The sequence below is a fragment of the Canis aureus genome, chromosome X (genome assembly GCF_053574225.1).
Source record: "Canis aureus isolate CA01 chromosome X, VMU_Caureus_v.1.0, whole genome shotgun sequence".
NCBI classification, from domain to species: Eukaryota; Metazoa; Chordata; class Mammalia; order Carnivora; family Canidae; genus Canis; species Canis aureus.
Genome location: NC_135649.1, coordinates 88,651,461 through 88,670,508, shown reverse-complemented (window position 1 = coordinate 88,670,508; position 19,048 = coordinate 88,651,461). Strand labels below are relative to the sequence as shown.

Genomic DNA, 19,048 nt, shown 5'->3' with positions numbered 1-19,048 from the left:
TTCCCCCGTGAACCACCAGCACATTTGTCGTTGCAGTAGTAGGTTTAGTGGAGGATTTGGTGCCCGAGACTATCGACAAAGCAGTGGTGCCAGCAGTTCCAGCTTCAGCAGTAGCCGTGCAGGCAGCAGCCGCAGTGGTGGAGGTGGCCACGGCAGCAGCAGAGGGTTTGGTGGAGGTAATGTGAATTTCTAACCTATCTTTGGGGAAGGGCTTCTTCCTCCTAGTTGTGTTTTTCAAAGTGTAATTAAAAACATTGGGGAAGTTCAGCCCTATAGATTGCTTTTCGTAATTTGACATCAAAGTATTTAAAGAAGGGAAAGATTATGTTGAACAGTGGATGACTTAATTAATTTCTCTTTTTTTAAATCTCTCATTAGGTGGCTATGGAGGCTTTTACAACAGTGATGGATATGGAGGAAATTATAACTCCCAGGGGGTTGACTGGTGGGGTAACTGAACCTGCTTTGCAGTAGGTCACCCTGCCAAACAAGCTAATATGGAAACCACATGTAACTTAGCCAGACTATACCTTGTGTAGCTTCAAGAACTCGCAGTACATTACCAGCTGTGATTCTCCACTGAAATTTTTTTTTTAAGGGAGCTCAAGGTCACATGAAGAGATGAAAGGAACAATCAGCAGCCCTGTTCAGAAAGGTGGTTCGAAGACTTCATTGCTGTAGTTTGGATTAACTCCCCTCCCGCCAACCCCCATCCCAAACTGCATTTATAATTTTGTGACTGAGGATCATTTGTTTGTTAATGTACTGTGCCTTTAACTTTAGACAACTTTTTATTTTGATGTCCTGTTGGCTCAGTAATGCTCAAGATATCAATTGTTTTGACAAAATAAATTTACTGAACTTGGGCTAAAATCAAACCTTGGCACACAGGTGTGATACAACTTAACAGGAATCATCGATTCATCCATAAATATTATAAGGAAAAAAACTTATGCGGTAGCCTGCATTAGGGCTTTTTGATACTTGCAGATTGGGGGAAAACAAACAACAAACGTCTTGAAGCATATTAATGGAATTAGTTTCTAATGTGGCAAACTGTATTAAGTTAAAGTTCTGATTTGCTCACTCTATCCTGGATAGGTATTTAGAACCTGATAGTCTTTAAACAAGCCATTCCAGTCATGATGAGGTGATGTATGAATACATGCATACATTCAAAGCACTGTTTTCAAAGTTAATGCAAGTAAATACAGCAATTCCTCTTTCAATGTTTAGGCAGATCATTAACTATGAGCTAGCCAAATGTGGGCATATTATTACAGGGAAAGTTTAAAGGTCTGATAACTTGAAATAGGTTTTTAGGAGAATTCATCTACTTAGACTTTTTAAATGCCTGCCATAAATGAAATTGAAATGGTAGAATGGCTGACCACAGCAATGACCAGCCCTCCTTGGGGCCCTGGGTGATTTTTGGTCTAATAACGCATGCTAGTGTTGATGTTTTTTGGTCAAGAGGGTATGAACAGGAAGAATTAATGCAGCAGGCTTTATTTTAAATGCCGATTCACATTACTCTGTTCAAGCTGCGTTGAGATGTTAAACTGGCTTACTATAGACTTTGTAAAAATGGCTCCAGAAGAGTAACAAACTGAAATCTTTGAGATCACACAGGTTGGAAATATGTACATAACTGCACAAGGTGTCAATTCTGCTCTACAGTGCAGTTTTAGTCAGTTTTAGTTGCATAGGTTTCCATTGTATTTATAGTCTGTTTATGCTAAATCTGGCCAAAGATGAGCATTGTCCACCACTAAAATGCCTCTGCCACTTTGAATTCTGTGCTAATTTTGTGGCCAGAATGCGGTGATCAAAACGCTCAATCTTTTTACAGTGGCATAGGAAGATGGCAAAAATTTCCTAAAGTGCAATAGATTTTCAAGTGTATTGTGCCTTGTTCTAAAACTTTTATTAAGTAGGTGCACTTGACAGTATTGAGGTCATTTGTTATGGTGCTATTTCAATTAGTCTAGGTTTAGGCCCTTGTACATTTTGCCCATAACTTTTTACAAAGTACTTCTTTTATTGCACATTCAGAGAATTTTATATATATGTCTTGTGTGCGTGTCCTTAAACTTCCAATCTTATTTTGTCTCTTGGAGATTGTTGAACGCAGCTTGTCTAGGAAGGGGATGGGACTAGATTCTAAAATTTATTTGGGACCACGGGAATAATAGTTGGGAAGAAAACTATTTGCACACGACAGATTTCTAGATACTTTTTGCTGCTAGTTTTATGTAATATTTATTGAACATTTTGACAAATATTTATTTTTGTAAGCCTAAAAGTGATTCTTTGAAAGTTTAAAGAAACTTGACCAAAAGACAGTACAAAAACACTGGCACTTGAATGTTGAATGTCACCGTATGCGTGAAATTATATATTTCGGGGTAGTGTGAGCTTTTAATGTTAAGTCATATTAAACTCTTAAGTCAAATTAAGCAGACCCGGCATTGGCAGTGTAGCCATAACTTTCTGATGTTAGTAAAAACAAAATTGGCGACTTGAAATTAAATCATGCCAAGGTTTTGATACACTTGTCTTAAGATATTAATGATACACTTCAAAAACACTGATAAGAAGTGTCCAGATTCTCAGATGTTTGTTGCGTGAGTTTTGTTTAGTTGTGTGTATTTTTTTTTTCAGTGAATGTCTGGCACATTGCAATCCTCAAACATGTGGTTATCTTTGTTGTATTGGCATATTCAGTGACTTGTACATTCAGCGGCAGCATTTAAGCAAGTTTTATCAGTAAGCAATATTTTCAGTTAAATAAACGTTTCAAAAAATCACATAAGAATGGATTTAAACTTGCTGAATGTAAAGATTGAACTTCAAGTCACTGTAGCTTTAGTAATTGCTTATTGTATTAGTTTAGATGCTAGCACTGCATGTGCTGTGCATATTCTGATTTTATTAAAATAAAAAGTTGAACTGCACAGTCTCCTTTGTTGTTGTCAATTGTGGTTTATTATAGGTGAAAATAAAGTTGTGCTCTTGCCTGAAGAATTGTAAGGTGTAATTTTTTTTGGTTTGCCGTCCAGTGCTAATTTGGAGATGTCTCTTGGAGTATTTGTAATAAAAGATGAAGTTGGCCAAAAGGATTCAAATAGATGGGAATCTAAGATTCTTAATGGAATACAGCATGTATTGCAAATTGTTTTGTACTTTGAGCAGTTTGATATGGGTGGGATTCTTTGTTCTTTGAAGCACTTGATATGAAGGTCAGCTTGAACAGTGGAAGTTGGGTAAAAATCTAATGTACTAATAATCCAAATGCAGATGAACACGTAGGGATCAAGAATGTATTTGGGGTCTGGGCAGGGGAGCTCCTAGTTGGCTCAGTCGGTAGAGCATATGCAGTTAAGTCTCAGGGGTGCGAGTTCAAGCCCCACACTGGGCGTGGAGCCTACTTCTAAGTGTATTTGGGTCAGGGGGATAGACCTGGCATGGGCACCCTTTCTCCCTTTATTTGCTGGCCTCCATTACCTCACATTCCGGCCAGCCCCTAGTACTGATTAACAGGACATGGTCTGAATCAGAACTGGATAAGACGTAAGAAGTTACGTTGGACCATATGAAAGGACTTGTTTTGGGGGTCAAACATGGTCAGGGGTTGGCAATTGGATATGACTAAACCTAGGGAAAGTACTTAATTCAGCTTTTTTTTGTTTGTTTAATAAAATGATTTTTAAGTTTATTTTTACATTTTTTCTTTTTTTAAAATTTATTTTTTATTGGTGTTCAATTTACCAACATACAGAATAACCCCCAGTGCCCGTCACCCATTCACTCCCACCCCCTGCCCTCCTCCCCTTCTACCACCTCTAGTTCGTTTCCCAGAGTTAGCAGTCTTTACATTCTGTCTCCCTTTCTGATATTTCCCACACATTTCTTCTCCCTTCCCTTATATTCCCTTTCACTATTATTTATATTCCCCAAATGAATGAGAACATAAGATGTTTGTCCTCCGATTGACTTACTTCACTCAGCTTAATTCAGCTTTTGTTTGAGTTTTTGCAGTATTGAGAACAATTTTTTATTTTTTGGCATTATAAAATACTTGCTGCTGGATAGTTAGCCATTTTTGGAGTTAGTAGTGATCTCAAACAGCAATCCTAAATTTTGGGGGCAGAATTTTGAAGATGATCAGCCACATTGGTTTTGGAGATGGGAAAGAGGAAGGATCCTGGGTTTCATCAGAAGTGTGGAAAGAGGTTATGTTAGGATGGCTGGGTTGACAAGATAGTGGCAGAAGGTGATAAGTAGTGAAACTGGATTCTAAGGATTTAAGGTCCTTTATATTAAGAGTGTACACAAGCTATCTGGGGGGGACTAAATCATTGAGATTATTTCTAGTCTAGCAGGGTTAAGATTATAACAGGTTTATTTGCATACTCTTAATTTTTGTAGTTTATTTTAATTTTTGTAGTTGAAGTGATAATGTTTATATATTTAAATGCTATTGTCACCCTACCCCCCATCAATGTTAACTGGGTTTGTTCTTAAACCATGTTTTGGCTGAATTTCAACAGATCTTTTCTAAAACAACTTACAGGGTCCATGTTTGAAAATGTTCAGTGTCTTTATTTATATAAATGTTTTTCTATCATGGGTGGCTGGTTCCCTTGCCCCTATGCTCCTAAGTGACCTGGCTGAACAGTCACTGACTTGATTTCTTTGAAGCTCAGTAACTAAGCCATCTGGGTGTTGACACTGGTCTTACCTGCCTTCCGACTGGAGTGCAGAGCTTCCATTCACTGCATTTTAGGAATCTCTTTCTCTTCTGTTCTCATTGAACACGATTCCAGATATGTTTAAGCTGCTTTGCTTCAGATCCTGTCCTCATTTCAGTTGATGTGCTTTTCAACATGTTCAGTCTGTTTCTAATATGGTTTTCCTCTGTAGTGACTTCTCCATTTCTTTCATTTTCTTTGTTGATTTTCTTCCCCCTGAGTTTTTCCTACCTATATCTGACTGGGGTGTCTTCAGGATAATTCTGAAATGTGATTGTTTTGACACAGGGCACTGTTAGTGTGGAAGAATATTTCATGACCTGGAAACACGTTTATTATGGGAGAAAACATAAAACAGATGAACACATTTACTTTATGAGGAGAAGAGGTCTCAAAACATGTTAAACGTAGAATTACCATATGACTCAGCGATTTTATTCCTAGGAGAATTCTACCCAGGAGAAATGAAAACAAGCCTACAGCTTAGGTTTGCATGCGAATGTTCATAGCATTCAAAATAACCAAAAAGTAGAAACCACCAATCAGCTGCCAATCAGCTGGTGGATAGACAAAGTCTGTATACATGGAATGGAGTGCTGTTTGGCCATAAAAAGGAAATACTGATGCTATCTCTATCCTTTGGGGACATGACCACATCCCTAATTTCCTTTCCCCTCTTCAAAGGATCATTAGGAGGGCCTTTTAGCACTGTGACACATGACTGTACTCTGACTTAAGGTTTTCTGTGGATGTCTGTATGGTTTCAGTCCTGATTTTGTTGTGTTAGCAGATCTAGTCATGGTTTATAATTTGAGGGTTCCTGTTTTCTTTGTTACAGTGAAGATGACATTTGACTTTTTTTTTTTTTTTTCTTAAAGTAGACTCCACACCCAACATGGGGCTTGAGCTCAGGATCAAGTGTGGTGCCCAGACGTTTTAGTTTTTAAGAACTAAGTGGAGTAAAAACGCCACTCCCATCTTTGGAAGAAAGAGGAAATCCTCATTCTTCCTTTTCCACTCTCTTCATTCTACTCTATACTCACCTAGATTTTCAACAGCCCATCTCATTTACCTGACATCAGTTGGGTAGTTGTATGCAGGATGGTGTTTGAACCTCCACTCCTGACCCAGTCACCTGATAGAATCCTAGTGGGTTATCTGGGAGACATTTGGATAGCCAAGGTTGATTTAGGACTCATTCAAAAACTGGGAGTCTGCTTGGTGTTGGGGAATGTAGCAATGATTTCAAATGTAGTCCTTGTCCTCTTGGGACCCTGGTTTTTCTTTTGCAGTTCCCCAACTTGATGTTGCAACAAAAGAATCTGGGAAATGATTCTATGGAAACTCTCCTAATAGAATCCATCCCTGGGGTTCACTCAGGAATTTCTTTTGCTTTTAATTTCCCCAGGCAACTCTGATGAAGCAAACTTAAGGTATGGAGTCTGCTGTTCTCTACCCTTTATCATCTGTTCTAAAACTTCAATGACCATAATCATGTTTCAGGTACTTCATGGCACAGGCATCTCTATATTCCAAATGACAATAGATACTGCAACCAAATGAATAGTGCTCTATTAAGTTGATCCTATGGTGTGGCACCAGTCTACCTTTGCAGCTTTTAACTTTTTCCCCATATCCTATACCGTAGCCAAATATGATGCTATTGCCCAGACACATCCTGCCCTCTGGCTTTGCTATAGTTTTTTCTTTTTTTTAAGATTTTGTTTATTCATGAGAGACAGAGAGAGAGAGAGAGAGAGGCAGAGACACAGGCAGAGGGAGAAGCAGGCTCCATGCAGGGAGCCCGACATGGGACTTGATCCCAGGTCTCCAGGATTACACCCTGGGCTGAAGGCAGCGCTAAACCATTGAGCCACCCGGGCTGCCCTGCCATAGTTCTTATTCACCCAGTTCCTTCTAACTAGAATTAGAGCTGAATTAATATTTAATTTTATATATTGTACTCAGAATATTAAGCCACCATTTACAGTATTAGCGAGGTCAAGAAAATAATTGCTTTAATGGGTTAAGGAAGGAGTAGGCTTCAACTGGAGTGTGCAAAATGAGCTCAACTCTTTGGGGGAATATATAGAAAACTAGAGGGAAATTGCAAAAATAGTGACAGTTCTGGTAAAGCAGAAAAGATTTTCTGCAGCTTCATACTTTTCCTGTACTGAACAGGTTTTATACAATTTTTTTTAAGATTATTTATTTATTTGACAGAGAGGGTGAGCAAGCAAGCAGGGGCAGAGGTAGGCAAAGGGAGAGAGAAGCAGGCTCCCCCACAGAGCAGGGAGCCCAATGTGGGGCTCGATCCCAGGACCCTGGGATCATGCCCTGAGCCAAAGGCAGACGCTTAAGCAATTGAGCCACCCAGGCACCCCACAATGGTATTTTCTAATAAAACTTGTTTACTTTTATTAGTCTGAAATGACCTCTGAAATGAGGTCATGTGTACCTTTCTTGCAGTTTCCCGCTGGTAACATCTGACATAACTAGTGCATCAAAACCAGGAAATTGACATTGGTACAATCTACAGACCTCCCTTAGATTTCACCAGTTTTATGTGTATCTTGTGTGTAGCTCTATGCAGGTTTATCACATGTTGATTTGTATAACCACCACAGAACTCTTCCATCACCAAGATCTCCCTAGTGCTACCTCTTTATAGGCACACCTGCCCCCCCCCTTTTCTGCTTCTCTACCCTGTCACCCCTGGCAACTGCTTATCTATTTTCCATCTCTAAAATGTCATTTCAGAATTGTTAACATAAATGAAATTGTGCAGTATGTGACCTTTTGAGATTGGCTTTTTATCATTCAGCATAATGTCCTTGAGAGCCCTCCAAGTTGTTGCAAATAGTTTGTTTCTTTATTGCTGAGTGGTATGGATGTTCCACAGTTTATTTATTCAGCTGTTGAAGGATATTTGGCTTGTGCCAGTTTTTGACTATTGCTAGTCAAGGTTGCTATGAACATTCGTGGACAGATCTTTGGACACAGATTTTCATTTTTCTGGCAGAAATGCAATTGTTAGATCATATGGTAAGTGTATGTTTAGTTTATGCTAAACCATTTTCCAGAGTGGCTGTACCACTCTGGTTGCATTCCCACCAACAATACACCAGAGATGCAGTTTCTCTGCATCTTCACCAACATTTGGCATTGGCTTATTTTATTTTGGCTATTCTAATTGGTGTGAGGTGGTATCTCCCTGTGGTTTTAATTTGCATTTCCCTAATGGCTAGTGATGTTGAACATCTTTTCATGTGCTTGTTTGCAATCCTTCTGTTCTCTTTGGTAAAATATGTGTCTTTTGCCCATTTAAAAAATTGTTTTTCAATGCTGAGGTTTAAAAAAAATTAGTGAAATATAGTTGACATACAACGTTACATTAGTTCAGGGATTTGACAATTCTGTACATTACACAGTGCTCACCATGATACGTGTAGCTACCATCTGTCACCATACAAAGTTATTGCAACATTATTGACTGTGTTCCCTATGCTGTACTTTTCATCCCTATGATTTATTTTATAGCTGTAAATTTGTACTTCTTAATCTCCTTCGTCTATTGCCCTCATCTCCCCAATTCCCTCCCCTCTGGCAACCACCAGTTTGTTCTCTGTATGTAGGAGTCTGTTCTGTTTGTTTGTTTGTTTTGTACTGTTGAGTTTTGGGAGTTCTCTCTATATTCTAGGTACCAGTCCTTTGTCAGATGTTTTATTTACAAGTATCTTTTCTCAGTCTATAGCTTGTCTATCTTTTTATTATTATTTTAATTCCAGTGTAGTTAACATACTGTGTTCTATTAGTTTCAGGTATACAATATAGTGATTCAAAACTTCCAGTGCTTGAACACTTATCTTGACAAGATAAGTGTACTCTTAGGGCGCCTGGCTGGCTCAGTCAGAAGAACATGTGACTCTTGATCTTGGGGTCATAAGTTTGAGCCCCATGTTGGGTGTAGAGATTACTTAAAAAAAAAAAAGATAAGCGTACTCTTAATCCCCATCACCCAGTTCCCTCATCTCCCAACCCACCTCTTCTCTAGTAATCCTCTGTTCTCCACATTTTTTTTTTTTCTCCACATTTAAGAGTCTGTTATTTGAAGGGTGCCTGGGTAACTCAGTCAGTTGGACGTTTGACTCTTGATTTCAGCTCAGGTCTTGATCTCAGGGTCATGAGCTGAAGCCCCATATTAGGCTCCATGCTGTGGAGCCTGCTTAAAAAAAAGTCTGTCATTTGGTTTGTCTCTTTTTTTCCTTTGTTTTGCTTCTGAAATTCCACATATGAGTGAAATTATATGGTATTTGTCTTTCTCTGGCTTATTTCACTTAGCATTATATTCTCTAGATCCATTCATATTGCAAATGGCAAGATTTCATTGTTTTTTAATGGCTGTATAATATTCCATTACATATATATATATATATATATATATACTCACATCTTCTTTATCCACTCCTTTATCGATGGACATGTAGGCTGCTTGTTTTTTCTTAATGGCCTTTTGCAGAACAAACGTTTTTAGTTTTTTTTTAATTTTTAAAAAAAATTTATTTATGATAGAGAGAGAGAGAGAGAGAGAGAGGCAGAGACATAGGAAGAGGGAGAAGCAGGCTCCATGCACCGGGAGCCCGACGTGGGATTCGATCCCGGGTCTCCAGGATCGCGCCCTGGGCCAAAGGCAGGCGCTAAACTGCTGCGCCACCCAGGGATCCCACAGTTTTAGTTTTTAAAAAACATTTTCAATCTTGATGCAGTCCAATTATCAATGTTTCCTTTGTGGATTGTGCTTTTGGTATCATGTTTAAGAACACTTCACCTAGCCCTAGGTCCTAAAGATTTTCTATTTTTTCTAATTTATAATTTTACATTTAAATCTATGGTCCATTTTGAGTCCATTTTTAAGATGTGAGGTTTAGGTTAAGGTTCACTTTTTAATCTATGGATGTTCAATTGCCCTAGCACTATTTATTGAAAAGACTCCTTCCTCTGTTGAGATGCCTTAGCAACTTTGTCAAAACTCAGTTGACCAGCCTTGTGTGGGTCTGTTTTGGATTCTCTTCTGTTTCATTGATCTCTGTGTCTACCCCTCCACTAATACCACAGTTTCCATTACTTCTAACTATATAGTTAGTCTTAAAACTGGGTAGAGTGATTCTTCCCACTTTATTCTTTTTCAAATTTGTTTTAGCTATTCTAGTTCCTTTGTCTTTTCACATAAGTTTTAGAATTAGCTTTTCTTTCTTTCTTTTTTTTTTTTTTAAACTAAGCTCTATGCCCAGCATGGGGCTCAAACTCATGACCCTGAGATTGAGTCACATGTTCTACTGACTGAGCCAGCCAGGCGCCCCTAGAATAAACTTCTCTTTACAAAAAAATCTTGCTGGGATTTTGATGGTAATTGTGCTGAACCTATAGATCAATTTGGGGGAGAACTGACATCTTTACTATGTTGTCTAAAATATATTTTTAAATTCCAAACTCAGAATATCCAGCCAACAGGAAAAATCATCTGCTACTTCCTTTCTGGAGCATTCCTGTTTATTCATCTTAGGATCATGCTCCTTGTTTGGAGCATGTCCACAGAGCAGGTATCTCCATGAAATGCTACATTTTGTAAAGGAAGTTCATGTAGGAATATATGAAAGAGTCCGCCTGGTTCTCATTCTGATCCAGACATTCCCCTTCTGATCCAGTAAGCATCTTCTGGAAGGGTTCGTTCCTGTTTGTGAGGCTTCCTGAAAGTCAAGTCAGTAACCGCCTGTGCAAAAAATGCAACATTGAGGGGCGCCTGGGTGGCCCAGTGGGTTAAGCATCTGCCTTCAGCTCAGGTCACGTTCTTGGGGTCCTGGGATCGAGCCCTACATCAAGCTTCCTGCTCAGCCGGAAGTCTGCTTCTCCCTTTCCTTCTATCTGCCATGCTCTCTCTCTGTCAAATAAATAAAATCTTAAAAAGGAAATACAATATTCAGTTCATTTTAAACTTGTAAAAAGCCTTACACCTTTTCAGTTTCATCTTCTTAAAACTCATTATTGGGAGAGTACTTGGGAGTCTTACTTGAATATCAATTCTCAGCATGCACTGAACTTAATGACTATAATGTCCCAGAATTTTAATAACAAAATTTTAATGTCAGTTTTCATCAGGGAACTGTGTCCTTGGATTGTACTGTGGTGGTGACTTCCTGTAGAAGTTCTTTAATTGGCATAAGCTTAGGCAAAGCTGTCTTCTCCACAAGAGGCTGGGAAGCTGCCATGTGCAATTTGCGAGTCTGTTTATTCCATGGATTTCTAAAAGATCTACAATGTTAACAGTATCCCTTGTAATAGGACCTGTGGGATAAATTTATTTGGGCGTCAGTGTCACAAATAGGCTTTGTTTTTAAGGAACATGTTTTTCTCTTACAAACACTGAAAACCAGCCCCCTCCTAGGAATCAAGTCTGTGGCATTTATTAACCATACCCCCGGCTGAATCTCAGCCTACTCATTTCTCTCTGACTTTTCATTTTCTTGCACGGACATCTGAAACTTGCCTCCAAATTTTGGAGAGAGATAAGGTATACATATATGAAGTGAAACTTAATGCTATTTTCTAAAAGTCTGTTGTTTTGGTTTGTTACCACAGGAAGGAATATCTGGAGATGGGAATTCAGATTTAACAATGATAATACAAAAAAGGAGGGGATGTGATTCAATTTTGACAGTGCAGCAACCTGGGTAATCCTATTTATTTACTGCTTTGGAGTTGTGTGAGACATAACTCAGATTTTATCTAATTCTATAGGGCAGTTGGGTTTGTATTCCTGTTTTAGTGATCAAGCAGCCAAAGCAAAGGCATTTTTAAAAGGCATTTAGTACCAGATGATAAAGATGTACTTGGTAACAACTCTGTAGAAAACCCCAAGAGAGGAACTGGGATCACCCCTGACCTGATTCATTATCTTCTCTTAGATGCTTTCCATTGCTTCCTCCATGAGGAAGTGTTCCTGTTTAAGGCCTGACTGTCTAGCTGTGCCTTTCTCAACCACTTAGTGCAGTGGTGCCCTCTTACACCTCTGAATGCATCATCTGTATTTCCCTCTCTTCTGGATCATTCCCTTAACTTCACCCATCTCAAAGCCCTAGCTTGACCTCATGTCTCTATCCAGCTTGCGCTTCCACCCATGTTCATAGCTTTCGATACCATGTCTTTTTATTTAATATTTTACCTAGATAATACATGAATTATTTTAAGAATCACGTGATACGTGAAGTTATATAGCAAAGTCTTACTCCCACCTTGCCCTCATCCCAACCAGTAGCCACGTATTTCTTGTCTATCCTTCCAGAGTGTCTTTATGCAAAAGTAAACATATATGAATATACTTTCTCCTCATTTTACCAGTCAGTAGAGCATGTGACCAGTCAGTAGAGCATGTGACTCTTGATCTCAGGGTCATTCAAGCCCCATGTTCGGCAGAGAGCTTGCTTAGAAAAAAAATTGCACACTATATTGTTCCATACTTTTCTTCTACTAAACAATATTTAGTGGAAAATTTTGCATGTCAACATGTAAAGTCCATTTTTTTTACAGTTCTGTACTCAGAATATTCTTATTGTGTGGCTGTACCATAATTAAGCAGCTATCCTATTGATGAATGTATAGGCTGTTTTCTATCATTTGCTATTCCTAGCAATACTGCAATAAATGATTAACTTTGTACACATAAGTATATCCATTGAAATTTGAATACATATGGTCAAGTTCTCCCCAGGAGTTGTATCAATTCACACTGCTACTAGTGATGTATAAGAGTGCTTCTTTTTCCATAATTTTGTGTATTGGCAAACTTGTATTTTGGCTAATGTAATTGAAACTTTTTTTACCTGGATAGTTTTAATTTATAGTTCTCTTCTGAGTAAGCTCAAACATCTTCCCATAATTTAAAAGGCTATTTGTATTTCTTTTTCTGTTAAGTGTCTATTCTCAACAGTCTTTGGCCGATTTCTCTTTTGGGTTATTGATCTATTTCTTGTTTGATTTGTAGAAGCTCTATAGGAGGATGATTAGCTCTTTGTTACTGTAGTGGCCAAATTGTTTTTGTTTTTGTTTTTTTTACATTTGGTCATTTGTGTTTTCATGTTGCTTATGGTGTTTTGATTTTTGACAATATAGAGGGCTTTAAAAAATTGTTTTTTATTAGGTATTCTCTATGTCCAACATAGGGCTCGAACTCACAACCCCGAGATCAAGAGTCACATGCTCTTCTGACTGAGCCAGCCAGGCACCCCTGAGAATTTGTTTTTTTTTTTTTTCAAATGTGTAGTTTATTTCATCAATCTTCCGAATATTGAGTCATATTTTTTCCTACTCCAGCATGTCATGAAAGAATTATCCTAAAAAAAGGAGAATTCTCCTGTGTTTTCTTTTCTTATAGTTATATTTCTACCTTTGTGGTTTTATTTTCACATTAATTTTTTAATTTGGAGTTTATCTTGGTATATTATAATGGTCTATGGATCCAACATTTTTTTCTATTTGAACCAACACTATCTATTGAAACATCCATCTTTTCTATACTGTGTTAGGATACAGTTGAAGAGTTGTAACCAAGAGGCCCTGAAATAGAATAGCTTCACCAAGATAGAAGTGACTTCTCTTACTAGTTCAGAATTCATATTCTTGGGTCAGTGAGTGACTGTTGTTCTCAGCAGGATTGAGGTTCCTTCCATTTTATTTCTCAACCTTAGGGCAAGTAGTTCTCAACACGTGGTCCCTAGACCAGTAGCATCAGTGTCGCCTGGGGATTTGTTAGAAATATAAACCCTTGAGCCTCACCCCAGACCTGTTGTATCTGCAACTCTGGAGATGGAGCCCTGCCATTTGTGTTTTAGTAAGCCCTCCAGTGGTTCTGATGCCTGCTAACTTTGGGGAACCACTGACTTAGGACATTGTCCTCATCTGCGTGGTTCAAATAAGACTGCATTGTAGACGGAAGGAAAAGGGCATGGAGGAGACACTCCAGCAGTTTTCATGTGTCAGTACTGAAGGGGCACACATCACTCATGTGCCAGTTTGGGCAAAATCTTGGTCGCATGGCCACTTCTAACCCCAAGGGAGGCTGGGTAGGATCATCTAGCTGGGCACATTGAGAGATAGCTAACAGTCTCCAAATGTGGCCAACAGTGATAAGATACAAAACTCCCTTTATACAAGTAGGGTTGCTTCTGGAATTGTGAACACTGACCTTTTTTTTTTTTTTTTTTTGAGAGGGTGGGAGGGAGGGAGAGAGATTCTTTTTTTTTTTTTTTTTTTTTTTTTTTTTTTTTTTTTGGGAGAGAGATTCTTAAGCAGGTGCAATGCCCAGTGCAGAGCCCAACATGGGGCTCAGTCTCACAACCCTGAAATCATGACCTGAGCCAAAATCAAGAATTGGACGCTTAACCAACTGAGCCACCCAGGTGCCCCAACACTGGCTTTTTTGAATCATGTGCTAGAACTACATAGTTTTAATAATTCAGGCTTTGTGATATTTTTTAATATCTTTACTATCTGGTCCTTCAGTGCTCTTTTATTTAGAGTTTTGTTTTGCTTTGCTTTTTTTTTTTAAGATTTTATTTTTAAGTAATCTCTACACCTGACATGGGGCTTGAACCCACAACCCTGAGATCAAGAGTCTCATGCTCCATCAACTAGCCAGCCAGGTGCCACTTGCTTGTTTATTTTTTAACATTTACAGTCAGTTTGTCTAGCTCTAAAAATTTGTCAGGTTGTTTTGGAATGATGTTGATTTACAAAGTAACTTAAGGATAATTGACCTTTATGATGACTCTGTTCAGTTGCCTTTTATAACTTCAGTAATGTTTTAAAATTTTCTTTGTTAGGTTTTACGCTTTTTTTTTTTTTAAAGATTTTATTTATTCGTGAGAGACACCCAGAGAGAGACAGGCAGAGACAGAGGGAGAGGGAAAAGTAGGCTCCTCGCAGGGAGCCTGATGTGGGACTCAATCCCAACTTAGTGGCACATAAGATTTTATTTTATTTTATTTTATTTTATTTTATTTTATTTTATTTTATTTTATTATTTTATTTTATTTTATTTAAATTCAACTTACCAACATATAGTATAACACCCAGTGCTCATCCCATCAAGTGCCCTCCTCAGTGCCCTATCCCTATGTACTTTTTATGTTATTTATTGCTATTATAAGTGAGGTATCTTCTTCCATTATATTTTCTAGCTGGTAATTATATATAGGAAAGTTGTTGGTTTCTGCATATTTTATTTTCTGCTACCTTATTGAATTCTTATATTGTTTATAGTAGTTTCTTGGTTGAGTCTCTTGGCTTTTCCAGGTATACAGTTACATTATGTACAAATAATAATAGTTTTACTTCCTCCTTTACAATCATTAGATCTTGAATTGGGGGAGGTTGTGTTTCTTTATTTTATATTTTTTCATTGCAGAAATGGTACTATTTATTAAAGATATACTATATTATATACTATATAAAAGATATACTATATTTAAGATATAAAGATATACTGAAATCACTCAAATAATACATAAAGTAATTTTATCTGTTCCTTAAAACTATACCATTAGACCTCTATCTATTTCTCATGTCCAATTGCCTCAGTTGGTTTCTCCAGTACAATGTTAAAATAAGAATTGTGAATTCTTCTGGTGTTTGCCATTAAGCACAATGCTGGAATAATGTTAAACATGTTAAGGGGATCAGTCTGTTCATATTTTGAATTTTCACCAAGAATGGGTATTGAGCTTGTCACATGCCTTTTCAGCCTCTGCAGAAATGATTATATGTATTTTTCTCCCCATATTTATAAATATACTTAAATATTTTAATAGATTTTATGATATTTAGATAATGGGGTACTCTTCACCATCCGAACTAAAGAACTGAACAGATGGTGGATAATAGCAGATACCTGTACCTTCTCCCTCCCTTTCCCTGACCTCTCCTGGGTCCTTCCCCCATTTCATTAAATGGCTTGATCAGTTCACCTACTCAGGTCAAAGGCTTAGAAGTCGTTCCCTTTTTTTTTTCTCTCATACCCTTCATCAACAAATCTCAGACGTTCTCCTTCCAGACCTGGCCATTTCCTCATCACCACTCTAAAATCCTGGTCCAAGTTAACTTCCTTTCTTTCCTGACTATAACAGTCTCCTTAACTGGCCTTCCTGCCTCCATTATGACTTATAAGACTATCTCTAATCCACTGTGTCCCTCTCACACCAACCTCCTTTCACTCCCTTAACCATGCCAATTTCATCCTTTCTGCTAGAACTTCCTTTCTTCTCATGGCTGTCTCCTGCTCATTCAGGTCTCAACCCAACTGTCTCCTCTTCAGAGAGAGCCTCCTTGACATTCTTAGCTAAGTTCTCTAATTAAGTACCAAGGAAGCCCTAAAGAAATGATGTGCAACCTCTGACAGGGCCCTGAGCCAGTCTCTTGCCTACAAAAGGTGGATCAGGAGCTGCTGAGGCTGATGACACTTGTTTGGCCACCTCATTTCCAGCTTATGAGGGACAGGTCAGAGAGGGCTGGGCTTCCACTCCCTCACGGCCACTAGATGTGGCACACTCCAGGCAGATAGATGCTTCCTGGTTCCCTTGACGCTCCCATACTGAGGGCCATCCTCCCTTACTGTCTTCCTGCCATGAAAGGACCTATAGTGAGAAAGCACACTTCCTAAAAGTAAGATGCTGTCTATTTGTGAGCAAGAGGATGCCACCTTACTGCCCGTGGCCTTCAGCAAGTGACTTAATCTCTGAGTCCCAGCTTTCTTTATGTGAAGTCAGAACCACAGTACCTGCCTTTACACTTTTGGTGACAATTAAGGGAGGATATATTTAAAGAGCCATTGTATGATTCTATGATTTCAATAGACATGGAGGCAATAGTAAACTGTCATGACTGTCACAAAAAATAAAGCCCTGCCCCTCCCTGCCAATCTTCTCACTTCTCTGCCAGGGTAAGAAGCTTAGAGCCGCCCCAACAGTTCATTTTACCATCTCTCCTACAGTCACCCAAGGCTGGTTCGTTGTTTCGGAACATGGCTCATGTCTGCTATTCTTCCCTTCCTGCTGCCTTTAACCTGGACTCTGGAGATAGCTACCTCTCTGTCTTTATTCTCTCCCTGTCTGTGACAGATACTCCTTTCTGGTCTCCCTTCCCAACACAACTCCAGTTTGGCTCAGGGTGGACGTGCCTCTCTGAAAGTATACTTGGCTCCTCAGCCTCCCTCGCCCTTGAGTAGCTTTGTCTTCCAATTCTGGTCAATGAGATGTAGGTAGAAGTCCCCAGGATGGGTGGGTGTCCCTTTCTTACGTAAAACCTCATGAGAAGAGTTTTGGATCTACTATTTTTTCTTTCCTAGAACTTGGAGCCTCACACCCAGGGGGACAGGAGCTGATCTGTGACCACAAAGACAAAAACCAAATGCTGACCATAGTGGAATAGAACGATGAGCAAACCTACATCATGGATGACCCAGTGAGACCAGTACCCCAGCCTTGGCTGTCTTCCCCAGTGTGCCTCATTACATAAGAAAAATAAACCCCTGTGCATCCCAGTTTCTATCCTTTGCACTGTTTATTCTTACAACTCTTTGGCAAGTTTAAATTTTCTTCTAAATGAAAGATCGGGAAGCAAACAAGCCTATAAGCTAGTGGGAAAGGGAATCTCCCATCTGTTATGATACATAAATATTTTTACATATATTTTCCATCATATGAGATATTATCTACATGACCCTTTGGCAAATACGAAATTTCTTGTTTTAAAACTCTAACTGGATGTTTTATTTTTTCTGTTAAAAAAGAACACACACACACCTCTCGGGAATATGGAGAGCATCTGGCTGTGGTGACAGTATTGTCACAGTGCCACTATGATGGAGGTGAGCCCGTTACACCGAAACACCGTGAATCAGTGACTCACCAGTAACTACCACCACTCTTGATTTCAAGTTTTCTCTGTGAGCCAGACATTGCTCTCACTAGTTCTTGCAAGCACCCCAGTGTTGAGTTTTCTGCCTTAGGTGTGATAATGGTAGTGCAGTTACTTTTTGCAAGGGTGATTCTTACCTTTCGGAGATACATATTTATTTACCAGTGAAAGGAAGGGATGTCTGGGATCTGTTTCAGGATAATCGAGGGGCGAAAGTGAGTCAGGGTATAAACAGAACAAGATTGTCCAATCAGTTGATGGTTGTTGAAGCTGGATGGTAGATAAGTCATTTATTTATTTATTTATTTATTTATTTATTTATGAGAGGCACAGAGAGAGGCAGAGACATAGGCAGAGGGAGAAGCAGTCTCCCCACAGGGAGCCTGATGCGGGACTTTATCCCAGGACCCCGGGATCACAACCTGAGCTGAAGGCAGACTCTCATCTGCTGAGCCACCCAGACGTCCCGGTGGGTAAGTCTTTTAAAAAGATTATTCCCTTGGGATGAATTCCCAGGACTGGGGTGGTGGGTCAGAGGGTGGGATCATTTATGAGTTTAACATCGGGTTATGGCATTGATTCCTCTCTGGACTGCTAGGGGTGGGTGATCCCCATGTGTGTTCAAACTCCATGGTTTCTGGCCCTTAAAGCACATTTGTCTTCTCCTGATGTAAACTATCTGAAAAGCAGGCAAAGGGCATGCTTGTTCCAGCCCACTGTGTGGACTAAAGGAGCATTATAGAAGGCTGATATTAGTATAATAAGGGCTTCACAGCTCAAAACAGTGCTCAGGATGAGCCCAGGCCCCTGACTCACTGCCCTGCCCCAGCCCCTTTGTCAACACCCCCAACACATTAACTCCAGTTGACACCAATGTCCCAGAGTTCCGCAGAACCAGCCACTTCTCCTTAAAACCCTATCACTGTTGCCCTCATTGGGGTTCTCCACGCATCTATGCTTCTCCCCCGAATTGTTCTAGCACTGTCAGAGTTGGCCCCCCTGGCCTTTTTCTCATCCCCAAAACTACTCTCCACCCACAGGTCAGCATGCTCTTTGTAAAGGGCGACTTGGTTGTGTTATTCTCCTGCTTAGGCAAACTCTGCCAGGCTGGTTTAAACGCAGAAAAGTGCCTATCATATGCTCATAATTTAATAAATAATTACAACACAAATACCCATCCAACCAAGAGTAGAGTTTTGCCAGCATCCCAGAGACCCAGCACATATTCCTCCCTAATCTCAGCTCCTCTTCCCAGAGGTAACCACTATGCCTTCCTTGCTTTATAGTTTTATCACTTACACATGCCATCTTAAATATTGATTTTGCCT

The 19,048-nt window shown here is 39.3% G+C and overlaps 1 protein-coding gene across 6 annotated transcripts in view; it reads left to right on the top strand.

Moving 5' to 3' along the window:
• Nucleotides 1-17,343, top strand: part of DDX3X (DEAD-box helicase 3 X-linked) — a 30,422-nt gene extending 13,079 nt beyond the window's left edge. For 2 of the 6 annotated variants that reach the window (XM_077888332.1, XM_077888328.1), the window contains exons 16-17: nt 37-176; nt 17,149-17,343. In XM_077888332.1, the coding sequence (XP_077744458.1) occupies nt 37-176; nt 17,149-17,231 (223 nt within the window). In that variant the 3' untranslated portion in view covers nt 17,232-17,343. Of the gene's footprint in view, nt 1-36; nt 177-378; nt 2,963-17,148 lie in introns of those variants that run through there. The other 4 variants (XR_013374752.1, XM_077888330.1, XM_077888331.1 and 1 more) reach the window with 4 other exon arrangements.
• The last annotated feature ends 1,705 nt before the right edge of the window (nt 17,344-19,048 follow it).